At 39.0% G+C, this 18338-nt stretch overlaps 2 protein-coding genes across 7 annotated transcripts in view; one reads left to right on the forward strand and one right to left on the reverse strand.

The window, feature by feature from the left end:
• Positions 1–2890, forward strand: part of timm23a (translocase of inner mitochondrial membrane 23 homolog a (yeast)) — a 58065-nt gene extending 55175 nt beyond the window's left edge. The window contains exon 7 of the mRNA XM_072282506.1: positions 1766–2890. Coding sequence (XP_072138607.1) covers positions 1766–1881 — 116 coding nt within the window. The 3' untranslated portion in view covers positions 1882–2890. The remainder of the gene's footprint in view (positions 1–1765) is intronic.
• A 1914-nt stretch (positions 2891–4804) lies between these two features.
• The window catches only part of ncoa4 (nuclear receptor coactivator 4), a 43917-nt gene continuing 30383 nt past the window's right edge, over positions 4805–18338 (reverse strand). For 5 of the 6 annotated variants that reach the window (XM_072282503.1, XM_072282502.1, XM_072282500.1 and 2 more), the window contains 5 exons: positions 14819–16066; positions 13604–13684; positions 12819–12905; positions 8487–8575; positions 4805–6825 (listed from right to left, as the gene is read on the reverse strand). In XM_072282503.1, the coding sequence (XP_072138604.1) occupies positions 8522–8575; positions 12819–12905; positions 13604–13684; positions 14819–16066 (1470 nt within the window). In that variant the 3' untranslated portion in view covers positions 4805–6825; positions 8487–8521. The remainder of the gene's footprint in view (positions 6826–8486; positions 8576–12818; positions 12906–13603; positions 13685–14818; positions 16067–18338) is intronic. The other variant, XM_072282501.1, reaches the window with a different exon arrangement.

The following is an 18338-nucleotide window of genomic DNA, read 5'->3' on the forward strand; positions in this document are numbered from 1 at the left end:
CACTGTTAAATGGTCAGCTTCACTGGAGACCCACATTAACACCACAGGTGCTGATTTCCATCAGATTTTTATTTCTACGGTATAACCTCTGTCTTGACACTTTAGTTCACTGAGTGTATTATATGAACTTGTAATATTTAAATGTATTCCCTCTGCAAATATTTACTTAGCAATATGAGAAGAATTAAACAAAAGGTAAATCTGAAGTCTTAATTTGTATCCCATAGCCTTCTGTGCCTATCTTTGAAATGCTGTGGGATGATGTGCGCTTGTGAATTGTGCAAATGTCTTTGTTCCTGTTTATTTTTGTATTGTTGTGGTTTGCTACTGAACACATTTGGCGATGTGTATTGAAGCAAATGGTTTAGAGAACCTCATATCCTGCCCTTGCCTCAGATCTTTGCAGGCAGATGTTCTGTGACCTTCTTCAGATTCTGAGGGCTGAGTCACTGGCCTGGCACCATCCTTCCTACTGAATGTTGACCCTGACCCAAACGCAAGAATTATCTTACCATTTCATTTAATTTTGTAAAAATGCTGCATTGGAGTGTCTTCCCAATCATTTTGCCTTTGTGGCTTGGAAATGCAGTGCAGCTAAGTATGTCAGAAGCCCTCTTGCCTTGCTGCTTTAAAGATGAATAAAGTACATTGCATTCTCAGCTCAGTTTATGCTGGGTGTGGTGAAAGAACTCTGGGGTACTGAATTATGGGCATGCCTAGCAGTAGTCTTAGTAATTGGAAATATTTGGGTTATTATAATTTGTCAGACTAAATTTAGGTTAATAAAATTAAATAATATTCTATGTTTCAGATTTGTGTTAAAAGGGTGAGGGCAGACCTCTTGTATAGTCCATTTAGACTAATCCTAAATGTAAACTATTTGTAACAATGGTTAATTTTGTCCAGTCCAAAGACTGAGGGGAAGCGTAAAGATTCTCCTGATTCACTTACCTCTGAAACAGATTGTATGAAGACATATGGTAGGAAATTAGGTTTTAAAAAAAAAAGCTGCTGTGGCGGCTTGTCCACGCGGCAAGCAAACTGGTTCCAGCAGTCGTGGGCGAGTCCCCAGCCAGCAGCAACCGAGAGGCTGAGTGTGGGGCAGACCTCGGCCCGGAAGCCGATGTCACTTCGGCCCCGCAAAGTGTGGGAGGTGCTGGGAGCGGGCACTTAAGCACGCGGGGATTGAAACAGTAAAACTGTTCAACCAGACCCTGCTTGACTCTGTTTTCACTCGTTGTGTATCAGTGTGACTACACTGCAGTAATTCAAACAGAATGACAGAACCTGCTTAGTCTATTTCTATGCATCCACAGTGCAATGCCCTCATTCACTGAGTTTGAAAGGGCTTTAGAGTACTTTGCATGATTTTAATTTTTGTTGTCTTAAAGTGTATCTAGAGAGATCTAGTTCGTCAATTCAGCCCACTTGCAAACAAACTAGCTGTAATTCTCCTGACAAATGTCTATCCCTTACAGAGAATGAGGGTTGGTGTTGGGGTTTGTAGGTTCCTTTCTTCACAAATTCTGCTCACTGTTACAGGTGACATTATTAATCTGCCTCTCTATAGTTTTGCTGAAGAGCTCCTGTATCAGAAAAAACACTAGAACAGGGGTTCCCAACTTTTTTTTAATGCCATGGACTAATATCATTAAGTAAGGTGCTCTGTGGACCCCAAGTTGGGAACCTCTGCACTAGAAGATCTTCTGTGGTTAGCATGCAACGTAACTTTCTTTTCTCCTTGTATTCTTGTATTTTTACCCAGCTGGACTTCGTGGAGCTGCACGGGGAGGATTTATCGGCTTCACTCTGACTGGACTCTATGCTCTCTATAACAACTGGGACCATATAAAGGGTGTATCTGTGCGACATTCCCTCTGAGACTGCACTATGGGAATTCTGTGGGAAGAGCCAAGATAGACATCTGAATAGGAAATAAGTACAGTAAATGACTTGATCTTTTAAAAAAATATGCATTAAATGCCACTTTATCCTTTTTTTTTTGTGATTTGACATGGAAGGCACTCACATTGTGAGTGAATTGTATTGTTCTTTTGGTTAATTGGTCCCAGTCTTACTGTGACACTGAGGCGAGCAGAGTCTGCAGAAGTAACAAACTCCCTCAGGCATAGCTCTCAGGTTGGCAGCAATCCCAAATAGAATGGATCAAAGTAGAATGACTTTTGGGTCATGAGCAGTGGGATAATTTATTAATTAATCAAACCCTCCATCAGCAGAAACTGCAGACTGCACTAGTGTTGAGTAGTGATACAATCAGACATTGGATATTTCCATACCTGGGGTATCTTCAGGCTATTTCATTATGTTCCTCTTAACTGTTTTCAATATCCAGCTTTGTAATAATGTCCAAACTCAAGTTATTGAGGTACCTTTTTCTTAATGGGTATCTCAGTCTCTGCAGTGGTACAGAGTATAATCATCCCATCTGACAACATTCATACCTTTACTCAGTGTGTCTGATCTAAGAGCAGCAACCTTGTGGATTTGCCCTGATTGTTCACTAACTGTTCTGCTGATTCCCCAAAAAGCAAATTAGATTTTTATTCAAGTGATTTAACATACTTATGGCAAGACAGCTGATCAGATGGTTTTCTCTCACTTCCTGTATTGTGCAGCACACTCTGAAAATGGATTAGCTAAATTCCTTACTTTATTATGCAGCCCAACTTTGCCCAAGTTGTGCCTAGTTTAAAAAAAAGTTCCATGCGCATAAATTTTTTTGTGAGAATGTCGAGGTGATGTGCTGGTCCCCACCTTCTGGTCTAATTTGCAATCGCTTCAGATTCAACAATTTTGTCCAAACAAAGCAAACCACATACCATTTGTTATATTGATATACTTCCCATGCAATAAAGCTATATAAATACTTGCTAATTATGTACATGGACATGCTTTGGAAAAATCTTAGAGCAATAGTTGTGAAGAAAATAAAATTGTAGCCTGGAATGGAATGGGAAAACTAAGGTGCCTGAAAATAAAGTTGTTCAGAATGAGTATCAAAGAGGGAAGCTTGTCATCGATCTGTTAATCACTTGTAAAATATTGGAGAAATCCAGGAAAAGGGCCATAGGGACTCTGCTGGAAAAATAACTTGTGAACTGTTCCTCTATTACCTGAGTTATTTGGGTTGAAGCCACCACCCTTTTAACTGTTCTATTGTATTTTTTTAAACAAATGTATTCTATTGGAGGAATCTCGTCACAAACTGTATGGCAAGCACAGAACAAAATAAAGAAAAGCTATTTATTGTGTTAATAAATGATGTTTATTTTTAACATTTACACAAATGCTTGGAGCTTAAAGAACTATTTAACTCAGTTTAAATCATGTAAAAGCACCTTTTAAATTGCTTTAAGTGTGGCGTATGCAAAGACAAAACATGGCAGTTTTTTTTCCAGTAATAAGGGAATCAAGGTTTAATACAGAAATGTGAAGCCGAGGTAAAAGATCTGTTATGGTCTTAAGAAGTGGAACTGGGCATAAAGGATGGTTTTATTGAGGTAGTTCCTTAATCTTGCACTGTCTTCAATTTCTTATAACCAGAAGACTGCAGAATTTCTTCTGAGAATCTTTTTTTTACGCCCTTCGGACTTCTTTAGCATTCACCCACAAATTCTGTGAAGGTGATTGCTAATGTTTAATAGACTTACTGCAGCAGAGTATGCTGAGTCCTTGTTGAGCAATCTGATTTAGATCTTCCTGCTCCATTCCCTTGCATAACTACTCAGCTCTCTTTCAAAAGATTTTTTTCCCTCCAAATCACCTTGACATATAAAAGTTCCATATCATTGCTTTCTATATGAAGCAGTTTCTCATGTTCTAATCTTAGCAAAATATTACACCTCCTTTCACATCATTGAGTGCTTATAGACAATAGAAATGCTTTTGAAGCCCAATGACTTAAATTGACATGGTATACTGCAAAACACTGATGTAATGTATCTGTGGGATTGTGGAGCATATGAAGATCTTGCAGTTGTCAGGTTAGCATCTCGCTTTTACTTTGTCTGGTGGATGTGGCCTTCTATATACTTTATTAACCCAGAATTGGTCTAGTGACAAAATGAGGGATATTCAGAACCATGCAATGGAATTCAATTGTTGCTGCCACTGATGGCTTGCATACCTCATGGATGCTCAGTTTATAACAGCCAGATTTATACCACAGCACAAATGAAGTGACACAATAATGAAAGCTGCCCTTTGTAAAGATGTCATTGACCTCTCAATTGTGGTAGTTATTGAAGGATTGAGCAGCAGTCCTACTAACCTGTCAGGGTTAAATGTATTTGCAACAACCACTAACAAGTTCAGCCCTCATCTGCCATTAGTAGAGTGTCTAGGATCCATAAGCACAGCCTTAGAATAAACTGTCAGAAGATAGTGAATCTGGAATTCATAGCCAGAGAGCTGCAGAGGCTAAGTCATTGGGTGCATTTAAGGCAGAGAGTGATAGGTTCTTGGTTAGTAAACGTTTCGGGGACAAGACAGGAGAATGGGGTTGACAGATTAAAAAATCAGCCATGATTGATATCAGCTACAAGAGGCAGGGGTAAAACTGAGTAGTCAAAATTGTGGGGAGAGTCAAGACCCTCACAAATGGTGACAGGCACCCAGCAAAAACTAAAAAAAAATGGAGCACTCTTGTATTTAAAATCACATTTAACACCCCCATCAGATCCAAAGCATAGCCCACTGGCAAGAGGTTTCATCTCATTCAATATCATCTGAGCCTAGTTTAAAATCGATGTGTACAGTATATAAAAGACATGAAGGCACTTAGTTTTGCTACAGCATTTTATTGAGATGATTACATACTTCAAAACAATCTATAAATATGATTGCTGAAGCAATGTCAAGGTATATTTGCAATAGAAAGGGAAGAATAGATGTAACTTAGTGTAGTTTATTTATTTTGATTACACAAAAGCAGTAATGAAACTGATTACAACAGTTAATACTAAAGTCCTGTGAGACCAGAAGGGCTTGCACAATCCTGAAAGTCACCAAGTTTAAGGACTTGACAATGCCCAGATCTTTATACAATTTAAGCTGAAACACAAGGTGAGCAGATGTGGGAAAAGGTAAAAGCAAATGTTGATCATTATATTGAAATTGGGATGGATTCTATTCAATTAAAAACTGAGTAAGTTTACAAAGCTGTACAGAGAACATGCCCACTGATGGCAATTTTTTCACAAGGCCAGTTGTGTACATGTCCTCAATGGCAATCTGCTATTTCCTAACCTGTTTTTAAATTTCTTAAATGGATTTACATTCCACCAGCCTGTGGCAAGGCAACAGTATTGTGTCTTCTGTCACCTGCCAGTCACTGCCAGGCCCACCCACTCTTTAGCCCTACAACATATTGACAGATCCACCCAGAGCATTTTTCAGCCCCATTATCAAGAGTCCTGACCTAATCTTCAGGATCAAACAGCACCTAGAAGAGACTGAAGGAGGCCACACACTGAATTGGAGTTGTCAAGTACAACTTAAATACCTGGCGTGTAGTCAGATCATGACCATTCTGTGAGGGTGACAGACAAAGCCAATACAGTAAGTGGTTAATTCCAACTATACTAGACAGAGGATTTTCTCTTTCTCCTCCCCGCCCCCCCCCCCCCATGGGTACAACTGATGGAATAAAGTTCTTGATTCCTTTTGTGCCAAATTAGTACTGGCTAGCACCAAATATTTTGTTATGGATTAAGTGGATTTGTTGTTGGCAAAACTAGTGAAATGGGACAGATTACCGTGTTCTTCACTTGTGCACATTCCACTACGGTAACTGGTCATCCTGGATTAGACTGGTTTTGCAACTTACTAAAGAACCCAATTTTCTTTAAATAAGGAAATAAAACTGAACCATTTACACACAAAATGCTGCAGGAACTCAGCAGGTCAGGCAGCAACTATGGAAATGAACAGTCAACTTTTTGGGCCAAGACCCTCCTTCAAGACTCTAAGCATTTAACTAGAAATGTCAAAACAACAGATCCAATATATTTCATCTTCTAATGCGAACATCTGCTGCAAATAAACTGTCTGAGAAGACTTAACATTCACCAAAGGCAAGTAACACACCTTGAACACAAATACACCAATCTCAGAAGAAATGGTGTATTCATTTGTGCTGAGCTCAGATTGTACTGCAGTAATTTAAAGTCTATCACTGGACTGGGTTACTATATTGCATGACAGATAAAGACCACAAAGTATATTAAATCCACTATAGAAGTGGCTTAGTGAAATGTGAACTGAGCCTGCCGACACAGAAACTGGTGCACTATGCTCTCTGCTGCAAGCACTTACTGCATCAACTCTAATGCCCAACACAAGGCAATGAGGTATTGGTTTATAACAGCAGAGATTACTGTGTCAATATAATTCATCACCACCTTTTCCAACAGTGTAATTAGCAGTAGTGCTAACTAAATCAACTAGAAATCCTCCAATACAGGGCAAGTCTCATGAGCTTCGTTCACCTCACTAAGCATTATGAATCCTGTTCTGGAGGATTTTAGCTATTAGACCAGTTGCACAATGCCTAGAATGAAAATGGTCATTTTCTGGAGAGGAGGGGTAGGAATGAAGGAATCCCAATTACATAGACTTCCCTAGCATGTTGAGGCTACAGAGTTTCACAGTACAACTCACACACAAAGGATCTGAACACAAAAATGGTCTTCAAGGCAGAAGCAAAGAATTAATTCAGCAGAATCTGAGGTGATAAATGTGCCTGATGTCACTCCAGAATAAAGGCCGGTCAATCAATTCATCTGTAGCATGGATGGTTCAAAGCTACAAAAAGAGAGAAGATAGATAAAATTATCAGCTGAACATTAATTTTTACAGGACAGAAAACATTCACCAATCTCCAATTTCTCTTTCTCCTGTAACTTTTAAGTCAATCAATACCATATTGCAGCACTACACATTTGGAACATTTGCTGGAACCAGTTGAAGCTTGTGACAAAACAAACAGATTGGGACAGAACAAACAATCTAATCATTGTTTACTCCAATGATGTCAATCAACTATCATTCAAGCTTTAAAGTCAAGGTCAAGTTTGTCATATTCACAAGTACAAGTATGCACAGGTGCAAAGAAAGAGCAGCCTCACAGGCACATTGCATCAGATAAACAGCACTCACAAGAAAAACACATACCTAAAAAACTGAACATGGCTAGCAGAAGATCCCCAAGAGCAGTCAATGAAAGAACAGAAAATCAGCTAAAACACATCAACAAAAAAACCTTGTACTACAAAACAGAGTATCATATTCTAGTCCACTGACCAACAATTAAGGATAATTGGAAATAAATGGTTTAAGGGCTTGTACTAGGCTAACACAGCAGATACAAAAATGAAGGTGTCCATTTTCCAACGTTACTTTGGGGGAGATCAACTCTGACCAATTGCAACAGCTGCATCTGAACATCAGAAAGAGAAAAATACACCTTCAGCAGAACGCCGAATTAAAAGTCTCAGGAAAAGCTGCATATTTGGCAACTCCAGATAACTAACAGAGAGGTGGTCTTCAAAATCCAGAGTTTGGTCAGTGAAACAGCCTGACATAAAATAGCAAACCAAATAAGTGGGACTGATCACTACCACTAATTTGATCAATCAATAAATGGATATCATGGGAGCGGATTTAAGTGGATGGGGACATGCTAAGAGTTTTTTTTTAACAGATGGCACAATTTGAAACAGTCTAAATCTTTACTTTGAAGACCACCATTTATTGATAGCCCTTACTTAAGTTATAAAAAAAAATTGAGCAAAAAACAATCAGTGGGTCAGACAGCATCTGTGGAGGCAAAGTGATAGTCCACATTAGGCATCAAGACCCTCTAACAGGACAGCACATGGAGGGAAGGTAGCCAGTACAGAGATGTGAGACAGAGGCTGGTGATAGGGAACCGCTCTTCGTCACCTGCCGGCCTCCATTTTGCTCTTCCTTCACTCCTGAAAAACGTTTATCTTTCTTCTACACACCTGGTCCTGATGCAGCGTCTCAACCAGAAATGTCAGCCATTCTGTGCCTCCACTGATGCTAAATGTCACTCAAAGTCCCTCCAGCAACAAATCTGCAGCTCCCATATTCCCAGAAACTGAGGTTCTGATTTAAACACTGATTAGACAAGGGGATGAACTTCTTCCCATTGCATTACTTTTCCCCTTCCACTGGATATGAACTAGCAAGAGGAATGAAGACTCCTGTGTGAAATCAACTCCAGCTAAGGGGGTAAACTATACCATGAGAAGACCAAGTCTGTGGAAAATCACTCAAAATAGACATCCCATTTCAATGAAATAAATAAATAGGTAGTCTTAATTCTACTTCAAACCCAGGAACTCTGGTGCTTAGGGCATCCCATCATAGCATTAACTCAAAAGTTCTGTAACTTCTGCTCTAGGTTATATTACAGAGAAGCAATACGGGAAAATACCAACCTAACAGAGGGTCCATGTCTGGTCATTTCTCACAATCAACATACTCCACTAAGCTCTGGAGTATGAGCTCCCTTTGGGTCTTGTTCAATCTGCATGCAGACAGAGATCATTAGTTAACCCACTACACCTTTGAAAATTTACAATACAAAAGGCCTTGTGGCCCTTCACATCTATGCTGGTCAAGGAAATGTCACCTTCTAGAACCAAGGCCACAGCCTAGAGATGACAGCTCTTCCACCAAAACTATCCTCTTTAATATAATGAGAACTTCTAACACTATCACCCTTTCAGGCAATACCTGAAATACTTCCCTAGTATCCTCTTTAATTCTATCAGTTACTTTAAAGTTGTGTCCCATCAGCTAGTAGAAGAGTCCTTCCTACTTATTTGATCTAGATCACTCAGTTTTATACCTCAATTAGATCCCTTTTTGACTGACCCCTTGTTATATAAAATGATCCCAGCCACCCTATCTTTCTTTATAGCTAAAATTTTCTTGCAACATTTTCTTGAATATTCAACATTCTCTGCAGTCATGCTAGAACAATTATACACTTATTTTAATATGCTGTACTCGAGCTGTAGCCTAATTGGTGTTACATCCAGTTGCAAGAAAAAGTCTTGTCAACCCTTTGCACTTAGCTGGGTTTTCTGCATTAATTACTCATAAATTTTTGCCTGATCTCCATCCAAGTCACAATTATAGACAAAATCTACCTAAACTAGTAATACACATACAATTGTACTTCTTCTCTTGAGAACTGATACACCATTTAAATATCATAGTCTAAGTTCAAAAACATATATGAACCTCTGGGGTAATGTCTTCTACAAAAACTACTTGGGAGTCAAGTGTTCCAATCAGTGAAATAAGATTGGAGGTGTGGGTTGTAAGGGTGCCCTGCCCTATACAAAAAAAAGACACAAAGATAGATTACTGACAGAGCCTGCTCTTCTCAAGAAAGATCTGTTTATGTGCACCGTACCTCGATCAAAACTTTCAGAGGACCATAGAAGAATTATAAAGCTGCATGAAGTTGGAACAGATTACAAAAGCATTTCTAAAAGAACTGAGTGTTTATCAGTTCACAGTAAGCAAAATTGTCTACAACTGGAGGAAATTCAGTATTGGTGCTACTCTCCCAAGGAGTGGGCACCTTGCAAAGATCACACCAAGAGCACAACATGCAATGCTGAAGGAGGTGAAAAAGAACCCCAGGATAACAGCAAAAGACCAGCTAAAGTCTCTGTTCATGTGTCCACTACAAGAAAAACACTGAACAAGAATGGTGTTCATAGAAGGACACAGTGGAGGAAATCACTGCTCTCCAAAAAAACATTGCTGCGTGTCTCAAGTTTGCAAAAGACCACCTGGATGTTGCACAACACTTCTGGAACAATGTTCGGTGGAGAGACGAGACAAAAGTTGAGCTTTGTGGCAGAAATGTACACCGCTATATTTGGAAGGAAGAGGACACTGCACACCAACAACATAACCTCATCCCAACTGTGAAGCATGGTGGAATGAACATCATGGTTTGGTGCAGCTTTGCTGCCTCAGGGCCTGGACAGTTTGCAATCGTTGAGGGAAAAATGAATTCAAAATTGCATCAAGACATTTTACTGAAGATTGTCAAGGTAGCAGTCCATCACCTAAAGCTAAATAGAAGTTGAATGATGCAACAAGACAATGATCCAAAACACAAGAATAAATCAAAAATGGAATAGTTTAAGAGGAGGAAAATTTGTGTTTTCGAATGGTCATGTCAGAGTCCAGACCTTAACCCAACTGAGAAGATGTGGCATAACTTGAAGAGGGCTGTTCATGCAAGGTATCCTAGAAATTTTGACGAACTGGAACAGTTTTGTATGGAGTAATGGTTTAAAATTCCTCCTTCCCATTGTGCAAGTATCATGAACACCTAAAGGAAGCACTTGGTGGAGGCTATTGCTAAAGGAGGTTCTTCCAGTTATTAAACACAAGGGTTCACATACCTTTTTCCAGCCTGGACTGTGAAAAATTAAACAACGTGTTTAATAAAGACATGAAAAGTACAATTGTTTGTGTGGTATTAGTTTACAGATTGTTTTGTCTATTATTGTGACATATGACATTTTATGAGTAATTAATGCAGAAAACCAGGTAATTTCAAAGGATTCACAAACTTTTACTTGCAACTCAAGTAAGTAGATTTAAGACAAGGTTGGATAGATTTTTGCGTAACAGGGGAATGAAGGGTTATGGGGAAAAGGCAGATAGATGGGGATGAGTCCATGGCCATATCAGCCATGATCTTATTGAATGGCAGAGCAGGCTTGATGGGCCAGATGGCCTACTCCTATTTCTTGTGTTCTTAACTGTATATTTCCAAAATAAATTGGATAAAGTCTGAAGTAGGGAACTTCTGATAATATGGGAGACCCTTTTGCATTTGTGACCAGCTATTCACCTATTCTGCAACCATTCATTTGTTATTGTCACGTCCTGCAAACTTTATACATATCAAATCATTACATAGTGCATTGAGCTAGAGTAAAACAATAACAACGCAGGTGTAAAAGCCACCAAAAATGTGCAGTACAAGTAAACAATAAAGTGAATGATCATGAAGAGGTAGACCGTGAAGCCGAGAGTCCATCTTATCCTACTAGAGGTCCACTCAGCAGCTGAAGTTGATGGGATAGAAGCTGTCCTTCAGCCTGGTGGTACCTGCTTTCAGGATTTTCTATCTCCTCCTTCACACAAGAAGGGAGGAGATAACGTGCAAGGTGGAAGGGTTATTTGATTATGCTGGCTGCTTTACCGAGGCAGTGAGTATAGACATACAGAGTTCGTAGAGGAGAATCTGGTTTTTCTAATGCTGACCTGTGCATACAACTCTTCACAGTTGCCTGCAATCACATGCAGAGCAATTGCCATACCAAACTGCTATGCACCCAGACAGAATGCATTCTGTGGTGCATCAATAACAATTGGTAAGGGGATCTGTGAACAAACACAATTCTTCTATTCCACAGATCACTTAATATCCTCCCATATTATATATTCTCTCATCATTGTCGCCAACCAAATGTAATACCTCAAGCATTCAATACAATTTAGGGGACAAAGCCTACGAGCAAAGAAGCCAAGTGATAAAACGAGCTGGAGATGCGGCAGACTTTCTCATCACAAATCAGCGAGTTGTTTTGTTATGTCTCCTCACTCTGAAAGGGTGATACCTCTCTGTCCCTTCATTGGGGAGAGAGCCTGTGATATATTGAACTGTCGGGGTGTATAATTATTTTTTGTCGTACTGCAAGATCATGGTCTTTCTTGAGGGTTTTGCTACTGCTTGCTTGGTGGGTGGAGAATGCTGATGCTTTTTTTGCTGAAGTAAGTGGGAGAGGGGAGAGTTGGGGGGGTGTTTGGGTTTTAACATTTCTACTGTCACTCATACTTTGGTGCACTCTTGTTTACAGGGATGTCAGCGAAGAATATATAGTGTAATAATTTCTCTGATATTAAAAGGAACTATTGAAACACACACACAAAATGCCGGAGGAACTCAGCAGGCCAGGCAGCATCAATGGAAAAAAAATACAGTCAACGTTTCGGGCCAAGACCTTTCGATAGGACAGGGGAGCAGCAGGGAGCAGTGAGAGGGGGTTTCACTGAACTCCTGAATGGAAGAATTAAACTTCTTCAGGGTAGTCATCCCTGGAAGAGACTTCACAGTGTAGTAATCCAATCACAAACATGACAAAATCTGCAGACATTGGAAATCCAAGCAACACACACAAAATGCTGGAGGAACTCAGCAGGCCAGGCAGCATCTATAGAAAAAAGAAATCAACGTTTCAGGTAGACGTTCTTCAGCAGGACTATTGACTATTGTTGATGCTTTGTGTCTCTCAAAGCTGCCCCTTTGGAACTGCAGAGAAGTTTTCGATTAGACAAAACTTCCTTTAACATGTGGATTTCTTTTAGGAAACTTTTGACTATTGTTAAATGCTGAACATGTACAGATCAGTACACCCATGGCCATCTCATCATTAAATTTAATTGCTGAGTGCTCTGTATCACAAGTTCATGTATCATCCTGGTTCTAATAATCACAATTTCCAAGCAAAACAATAGTGTGGAATAAATCATCAGAGCACTGTCTCTGTGCATAACACGCGTCCAGTAGTCAGTTGCTACCAATCCAGCCTCAAAAGGCTGACTAGTTTCCGTGTCCACCTAAGATTGTGCAGCAGAAATCAATACTGAGCACGTAGCAAATGAGTTATGGTTCTGGTTTATATACCACAGAATTTTTTTCATCATTGTTCAATTTAATTCTTACTGACCTGGTGAGAACCTTCATAGAGCCATTTCTCTGGATCAAAAGGCTCCTTAAAGGGTGAAAACAAATCTTCAAACAATTTAGATTGATCCTGAATGCAAAGAGAAAAAAAATAATCAGATAACACAAATCAGAATGCAATGAAAAATTTATATAATTTAAATGACAAAGACTGTGCTCTAAGAAAATTGTATTTAGCTACACTAAATCCAACACCTTTCTATTACAATAAAAACCATACACCATCAAAAGATAATTATTGGAAAACATAACTTCGATTTCTTCCCCACATGCATAAATTATCAGAGCTCTAACACTTCAATAAATCAAACATAGGCTAAAGATTATTTTATTTTCAAAGAAATCCACATTTTTAAAGGCAGTTTTGTCTAATCTAAAACTTCTCTACAGCTCCAAGGGGGCAGCTGACAAAAGATTTGGGGGACAGAAGGCATTGACAAACTTTACAGGTAGATATCAAGGAGCAGCGACACATAAATCAGTGTCAATCCAAGTAGTAAGCTATCCTCACACTGTGACACTGTCCCTAGCAATACATGAAAATGAAGATATCACTACGTGCAATGATTCCACAGCACTGTACAAATCAGTTCAGTGCCATCCCATGTTCAGTATCAAGAAGTATATGGATAAAGGCCCAAGAGCAGAACTGGCACAACTTATTGGGAAACCTCTTTTGAAAGGTTAGAGTAAATCACTGTAAGATTTGCTGAACAAAGTTTATATAAGCAAAGTTAGTATATTTGTATTAGTAACACAGATACTGACCTTCACCAGAAGCTTCTCCCGACCAACAGAAAGGCTCAGATTAGATACAAGGTTGGACACTTCAGGGATACCATTCAATCCCTGTAGACAAACACAGGAAATGTTTGTGAAAAAAAAAAGTAGCTATTGAATTTTGTTATTTTGAAAGAATTTTCAATGCACCACTAAACCTGCACTGCACTGAACACATTTCAGTTAAACAGGCAAATATCTCAAAACATTTTGCCCAATTAGGAGTGAAGTAATGCTTAATAAGTCATTATACCTTCTTAACCTCTTGTTTAATAGTATTGAGCTAGATATAAAAATCCAAGTTGATAACAGCTCAGGTAAACCTAGGTACCAATATCAGACAAGCTACATTATTTGTCATTTTGGGACTGCTTTGTTTCATGGCTTTTCCATTAGAAGTTGGAGTCTTTTTACAGCTTAGTATCTTTATCTTCTTGAACTGTAAATGTGAATTCCTTCCCAAGATCACTCATCTTCTCAGTTTTAAAAATATACCTCACTTATCTTGGTATGATCAAATGTGCCTCAGTGGCATAACTATGGGAATACAAACAATTCAGCAAAACCAAGCTGAATAAATTGAGTCAAACAATCCCATCCAATTCACAAGACCATATCCACTCTGCTAGCCCACCTTCCTATAGGGAGGCCCAAGTTACAGTACCAGACATTTGAGAAACAAAAATTCCAAATCTACCCCTACACTACTAAGTCCACACCTGACAAAAATGACAGCCTCCTATTATCATAGATGCAGGGCGCAATGCAGCTTGCCCAATTCCAAGAATCACCTACAATAGCTAGGATCCTAGCAGAGATAACCCCAAAGCTGTATGGAGAAATAACGCAGGTACTTCTAAATAAAACTGATTACTGTGATTCATCCAAAAAAATTTCACCATACACTCCTGATGAAGGAGCTTGGCCCAAAATGCTGACTATTCCTTTCCTGACCTGCTGAGTTCCTCCAGTATTTTGTGCTACTCATCATGAACTCGTAATGGTTTACTATAAAACACGATGCCAAGTGGCTGTTCTTTTTAAAGTAACGTCATAGTTTAATGCTTTTCCTTCTCAATATTGAATTATCTACCTACATGTGACAAATAAGAAATCAACTGCTAAGTGAACAAATAGTGAAGGTACTACCATCATTCAAATCAGTTTTTTTTTTGAGCAGCAAGGGAGTGGAGAAATGCTTACATGTGTTTTCTTGCGTAACAAAAATTTATTTTCCACTTCAAGCTCAGCTCCTTTCTCAGTATCCTCATTTTTTTTGTACATCAACTTATCCACTAGATTTATATGAGTGTTGAATGGAGAGCTTAACTTCAAGTCTTCCAGTGACTTTACAGGAATATTGACAGAAGATTCTGTAAGTAGCTGTCTTGCTGATTTTGACAAGGGATGCAGCCACTGCTCTAATTCGACCTTCTCTGGTGCTGTAATACTTTTGTTTGGTTGGTCTGTCTGCACTCCATTCTTGTCCTTCCCTCCTTGTTTGAGAAGCCACTCATTGATTGCTTCCTTTTCACAACTCCGTCCACACACACATTCAGAGAAGCTGCTGCATTGCTCATTAGCCTTACAGACATCAGCCACTTGAAATGGCAACATGGACTGCTGAAATCGCCGAGCAGCATTTGGTGAAGCAGGTGGGGACTTTTTGGCATTGTGGTGCTCACTCAGGCACTTCAAATTTCCAAGATTTTCTATTTCTATTGCTTTTGTTTTAACTGCGCAGCAACTGACACAGGATTCAGACTTGCTAGGCATAAGCCACTCACTGGCAATAAACTTCTCTCTGAAAGGCCGAGTTATGGATTTCCACTTATCTTCCTCATTGCTGCTACTCAATTTTTCAGCATGTGTGCGCTTCACATTGCAGCCACTCATTTTTCCAGTGAGTGCCCTCAGTTCTTTCTCGTCTTGGTCCACAATCTCCATGTCAAATTGCTCTACTAGCTCAAAACTGGAAGAACTACCAGATGATTCAGAACGTTCACGTGCAGGAGCTTCCTTGCTAGGTTTGGACTTCTGCTCAACAGGAAGGAGCCAGTGCTCAAGGCCCTGACGATGCCTCCAAGCCTGTAATTTATAGTAATTAAGATCAATTTGGATCTCACGGGCAGAACTCATGCATTGTTGTGCAGATTTCTTCTCTGTAGTTTCATTCTTTTCTGCGGCTTCATTCTTCTTTGCAGCTTCATTCTTCTCTGCGGATTCATTCTCCAGCTCGCTAGAAAGCAGCCAGTGCTCAAGACCCCGTCGATCACCCCAGGCCTGCTCTCTGTAGTAGTCTGCGTCCTTTGGTTCCCGATTACAGATCCTGGTGGTTTCAGTGGATTGTTGAGTAGTGGTGTTCTCAGCTGGATTGCTCTTTTGGTTACTGAAAGACAGCGAGTGGTCAAGGCCCTGTTGACATTCCCAAGCTCGAACATTTGATGCTGCCTGTGGGGAAAATTAAATACTACAATTAATTTTAGATACTAACCTCAATACAAGGAATCAGACAATGATCTCAACACTACGATAAATTTTAACATTAATTTGATTAGTATGCATAAAATTCCAAATACAGTAAAATTGTTAATCCAGCCACTCAGGACGTGCACATTTTCCAAGCTTTCAGATGTTAATTTATTAATACTCCAATACATTTCTAATTCGGTATTTAAACCTGGGCACCATGGTAGCTTGGCGGTTAGCGCAACGCCATTACAGCTCAGGGTGTCAAACAGTTCAGAGTTCAATTCCAACATCATTTGTAAGGAGTCTGTACGCCTTCTGCGTGGAATGTGTGGGTTTTCTCAGGGTTCTCCCCCAGTCCAAGGATGTACTGAGTAGATTAAATGGTCATTGCAAATTGTCCTGCGATTAGGTGAGGGTTAAATTGGGGTTTCAGGGTTGCTGGACAGTGCAGTGCGAAAGGCCAGAAAGGATAATTCTGCACTGTATCGCTAAATAAAAAAAGCTAAACATGATATTATACAGTAATATTTCAGTAAATGTGGAGTCCCACAGGAACTGATTCCCCACAGCAAGTAAAAATGTTTCCTAATGAGTTAATAGATTTCTAAATAGTCAGATGGCAGATTATTGGAATTTTACTATACCACTGCTCAATATCATGTTTTCCTTATAAAGTTGCCTCCAATAAGCAAATTCCAAGGTACTTTGTCAAGTATAATTTAATCACCCATCTCCTAATACAATTTTGAAGCTGTACAAATTCATAGGTTCCTATTTCCAGACATACTCAACTCTCTTCCTTCCTCCATTTGAGACTTTTCTCTAGTCCAAGGATGGTTCCTAACTAGCTCGTCTCAAAAATTATTTGATGAGTTTTAATGAATCCAAATCTCAAAATGTCCCCTCTGTGCAGTGTTAACATGGTCAATTCATTCCAATGACAGCAGTCCACTTTAAAAAATCATTCAACATACATATTTATTAGGTAACTAAAAATCATCTAACCAGTGTGAATTCAGTGTTTGATACAGCCAGATCTATACTGTGCTGGCATGATCCAATCTGCATTCTGACGTAATAAAGTGTAATTGTAATTAATAACCAGATGACTTCATTAAGTTTTTCACTGCATACCAATTACTATTGCTATTACTACTTGAACACTGGCTCATTTTAACAAAATGTTAATTCATTTCTTCCTATGTTGTCCAATAAAACAAATCACAATCAATGATAAAGCAATGGTCCTCAACAATCCTAAATTAAGCAGCATGATAAGCCCCTCTTTTGTTTTGTAATGGATCGTTCTGTGTGAATGGCATGCAAGACAAGTTTTACACTGCACCTTGGTACATAAAGGGTTATTTGTCACATGTACATCATAACATAACACTGAAATGTACCGCTTGCGTTGATGACTAGCAGAGTCCCAGGATGTGCTGAGGGCAACCCATACATGTCGTTGATTGTGGCGGCAACATTGCACTCAGTTTACTTGCCCTAACTCATAGGAAACTACAGCATCTGGAGGAAACCCGTAGTCATGGGGTGAACATGCAAACTCCTTACAAACAGGTCACTGGCACTGTAACGGCATTACACTAAACACTACACTATCAGGCCACCCCACAGTACAGGTGATAATAATAATCAATTTATCAAAGGACTGATTAAGTTGGCTCAGGGATTATAAAAGCAAAACCTTGATCTACCTTGAAACCACTTCCTCAAGAGTTCTATCTACTAAATGTGAATGGAATGCACTAAATTAGAGATTGAAAAAATAAATTACTCAAATACTTCAATAATCCATTAAAGTGATATGAACAAAGGTACATGAAACCTTCTACCAAAGCCTTACAGATCAATTAAATGAAGATATTACATTTGCCTTGTAGGCAAAGGATCTTTACCTCACACTATATGTTATTATGCATAATCAACATGGAGGGTACATAACAAGTACTTATTAACATTTCTTTTTTTAAAATGTCATCTCTTCAGGAAGTTGCTTCCTGAACATATTTCCTCTTAAATTTAAACATAATATTGAAAAAATATACTGTGTTATACAAAAAAAATCTAAATCCACTACCAGAAAAAAAACAGCTGTTTAGTTTTTTAAAAAGAGGAAAGAATTATCATATAATAAAAAAATTTTTTGCCAATATCTGTGCTTAATAGCAAATCAAAGACTTTGAAAATAATTCAAAAAAGGTCCCCAGAATGTAAAAAAAATCTTCTGTAGGTT

The sequence above is a fragment of the Mobula birostris genome, chromosome 18 (assembly GCF_030028105.1).
Source record: "Mobula birostris isolate sMobBir1 chromosome 18, sMobBir1.hap1, whole genome shotgun sequence".
NCBI lineage: Eukaryota > Metazoa > Chordata > Chondrichthyes > Myliobatiformes > Myliobatidae > Mobula > Mobula birostris.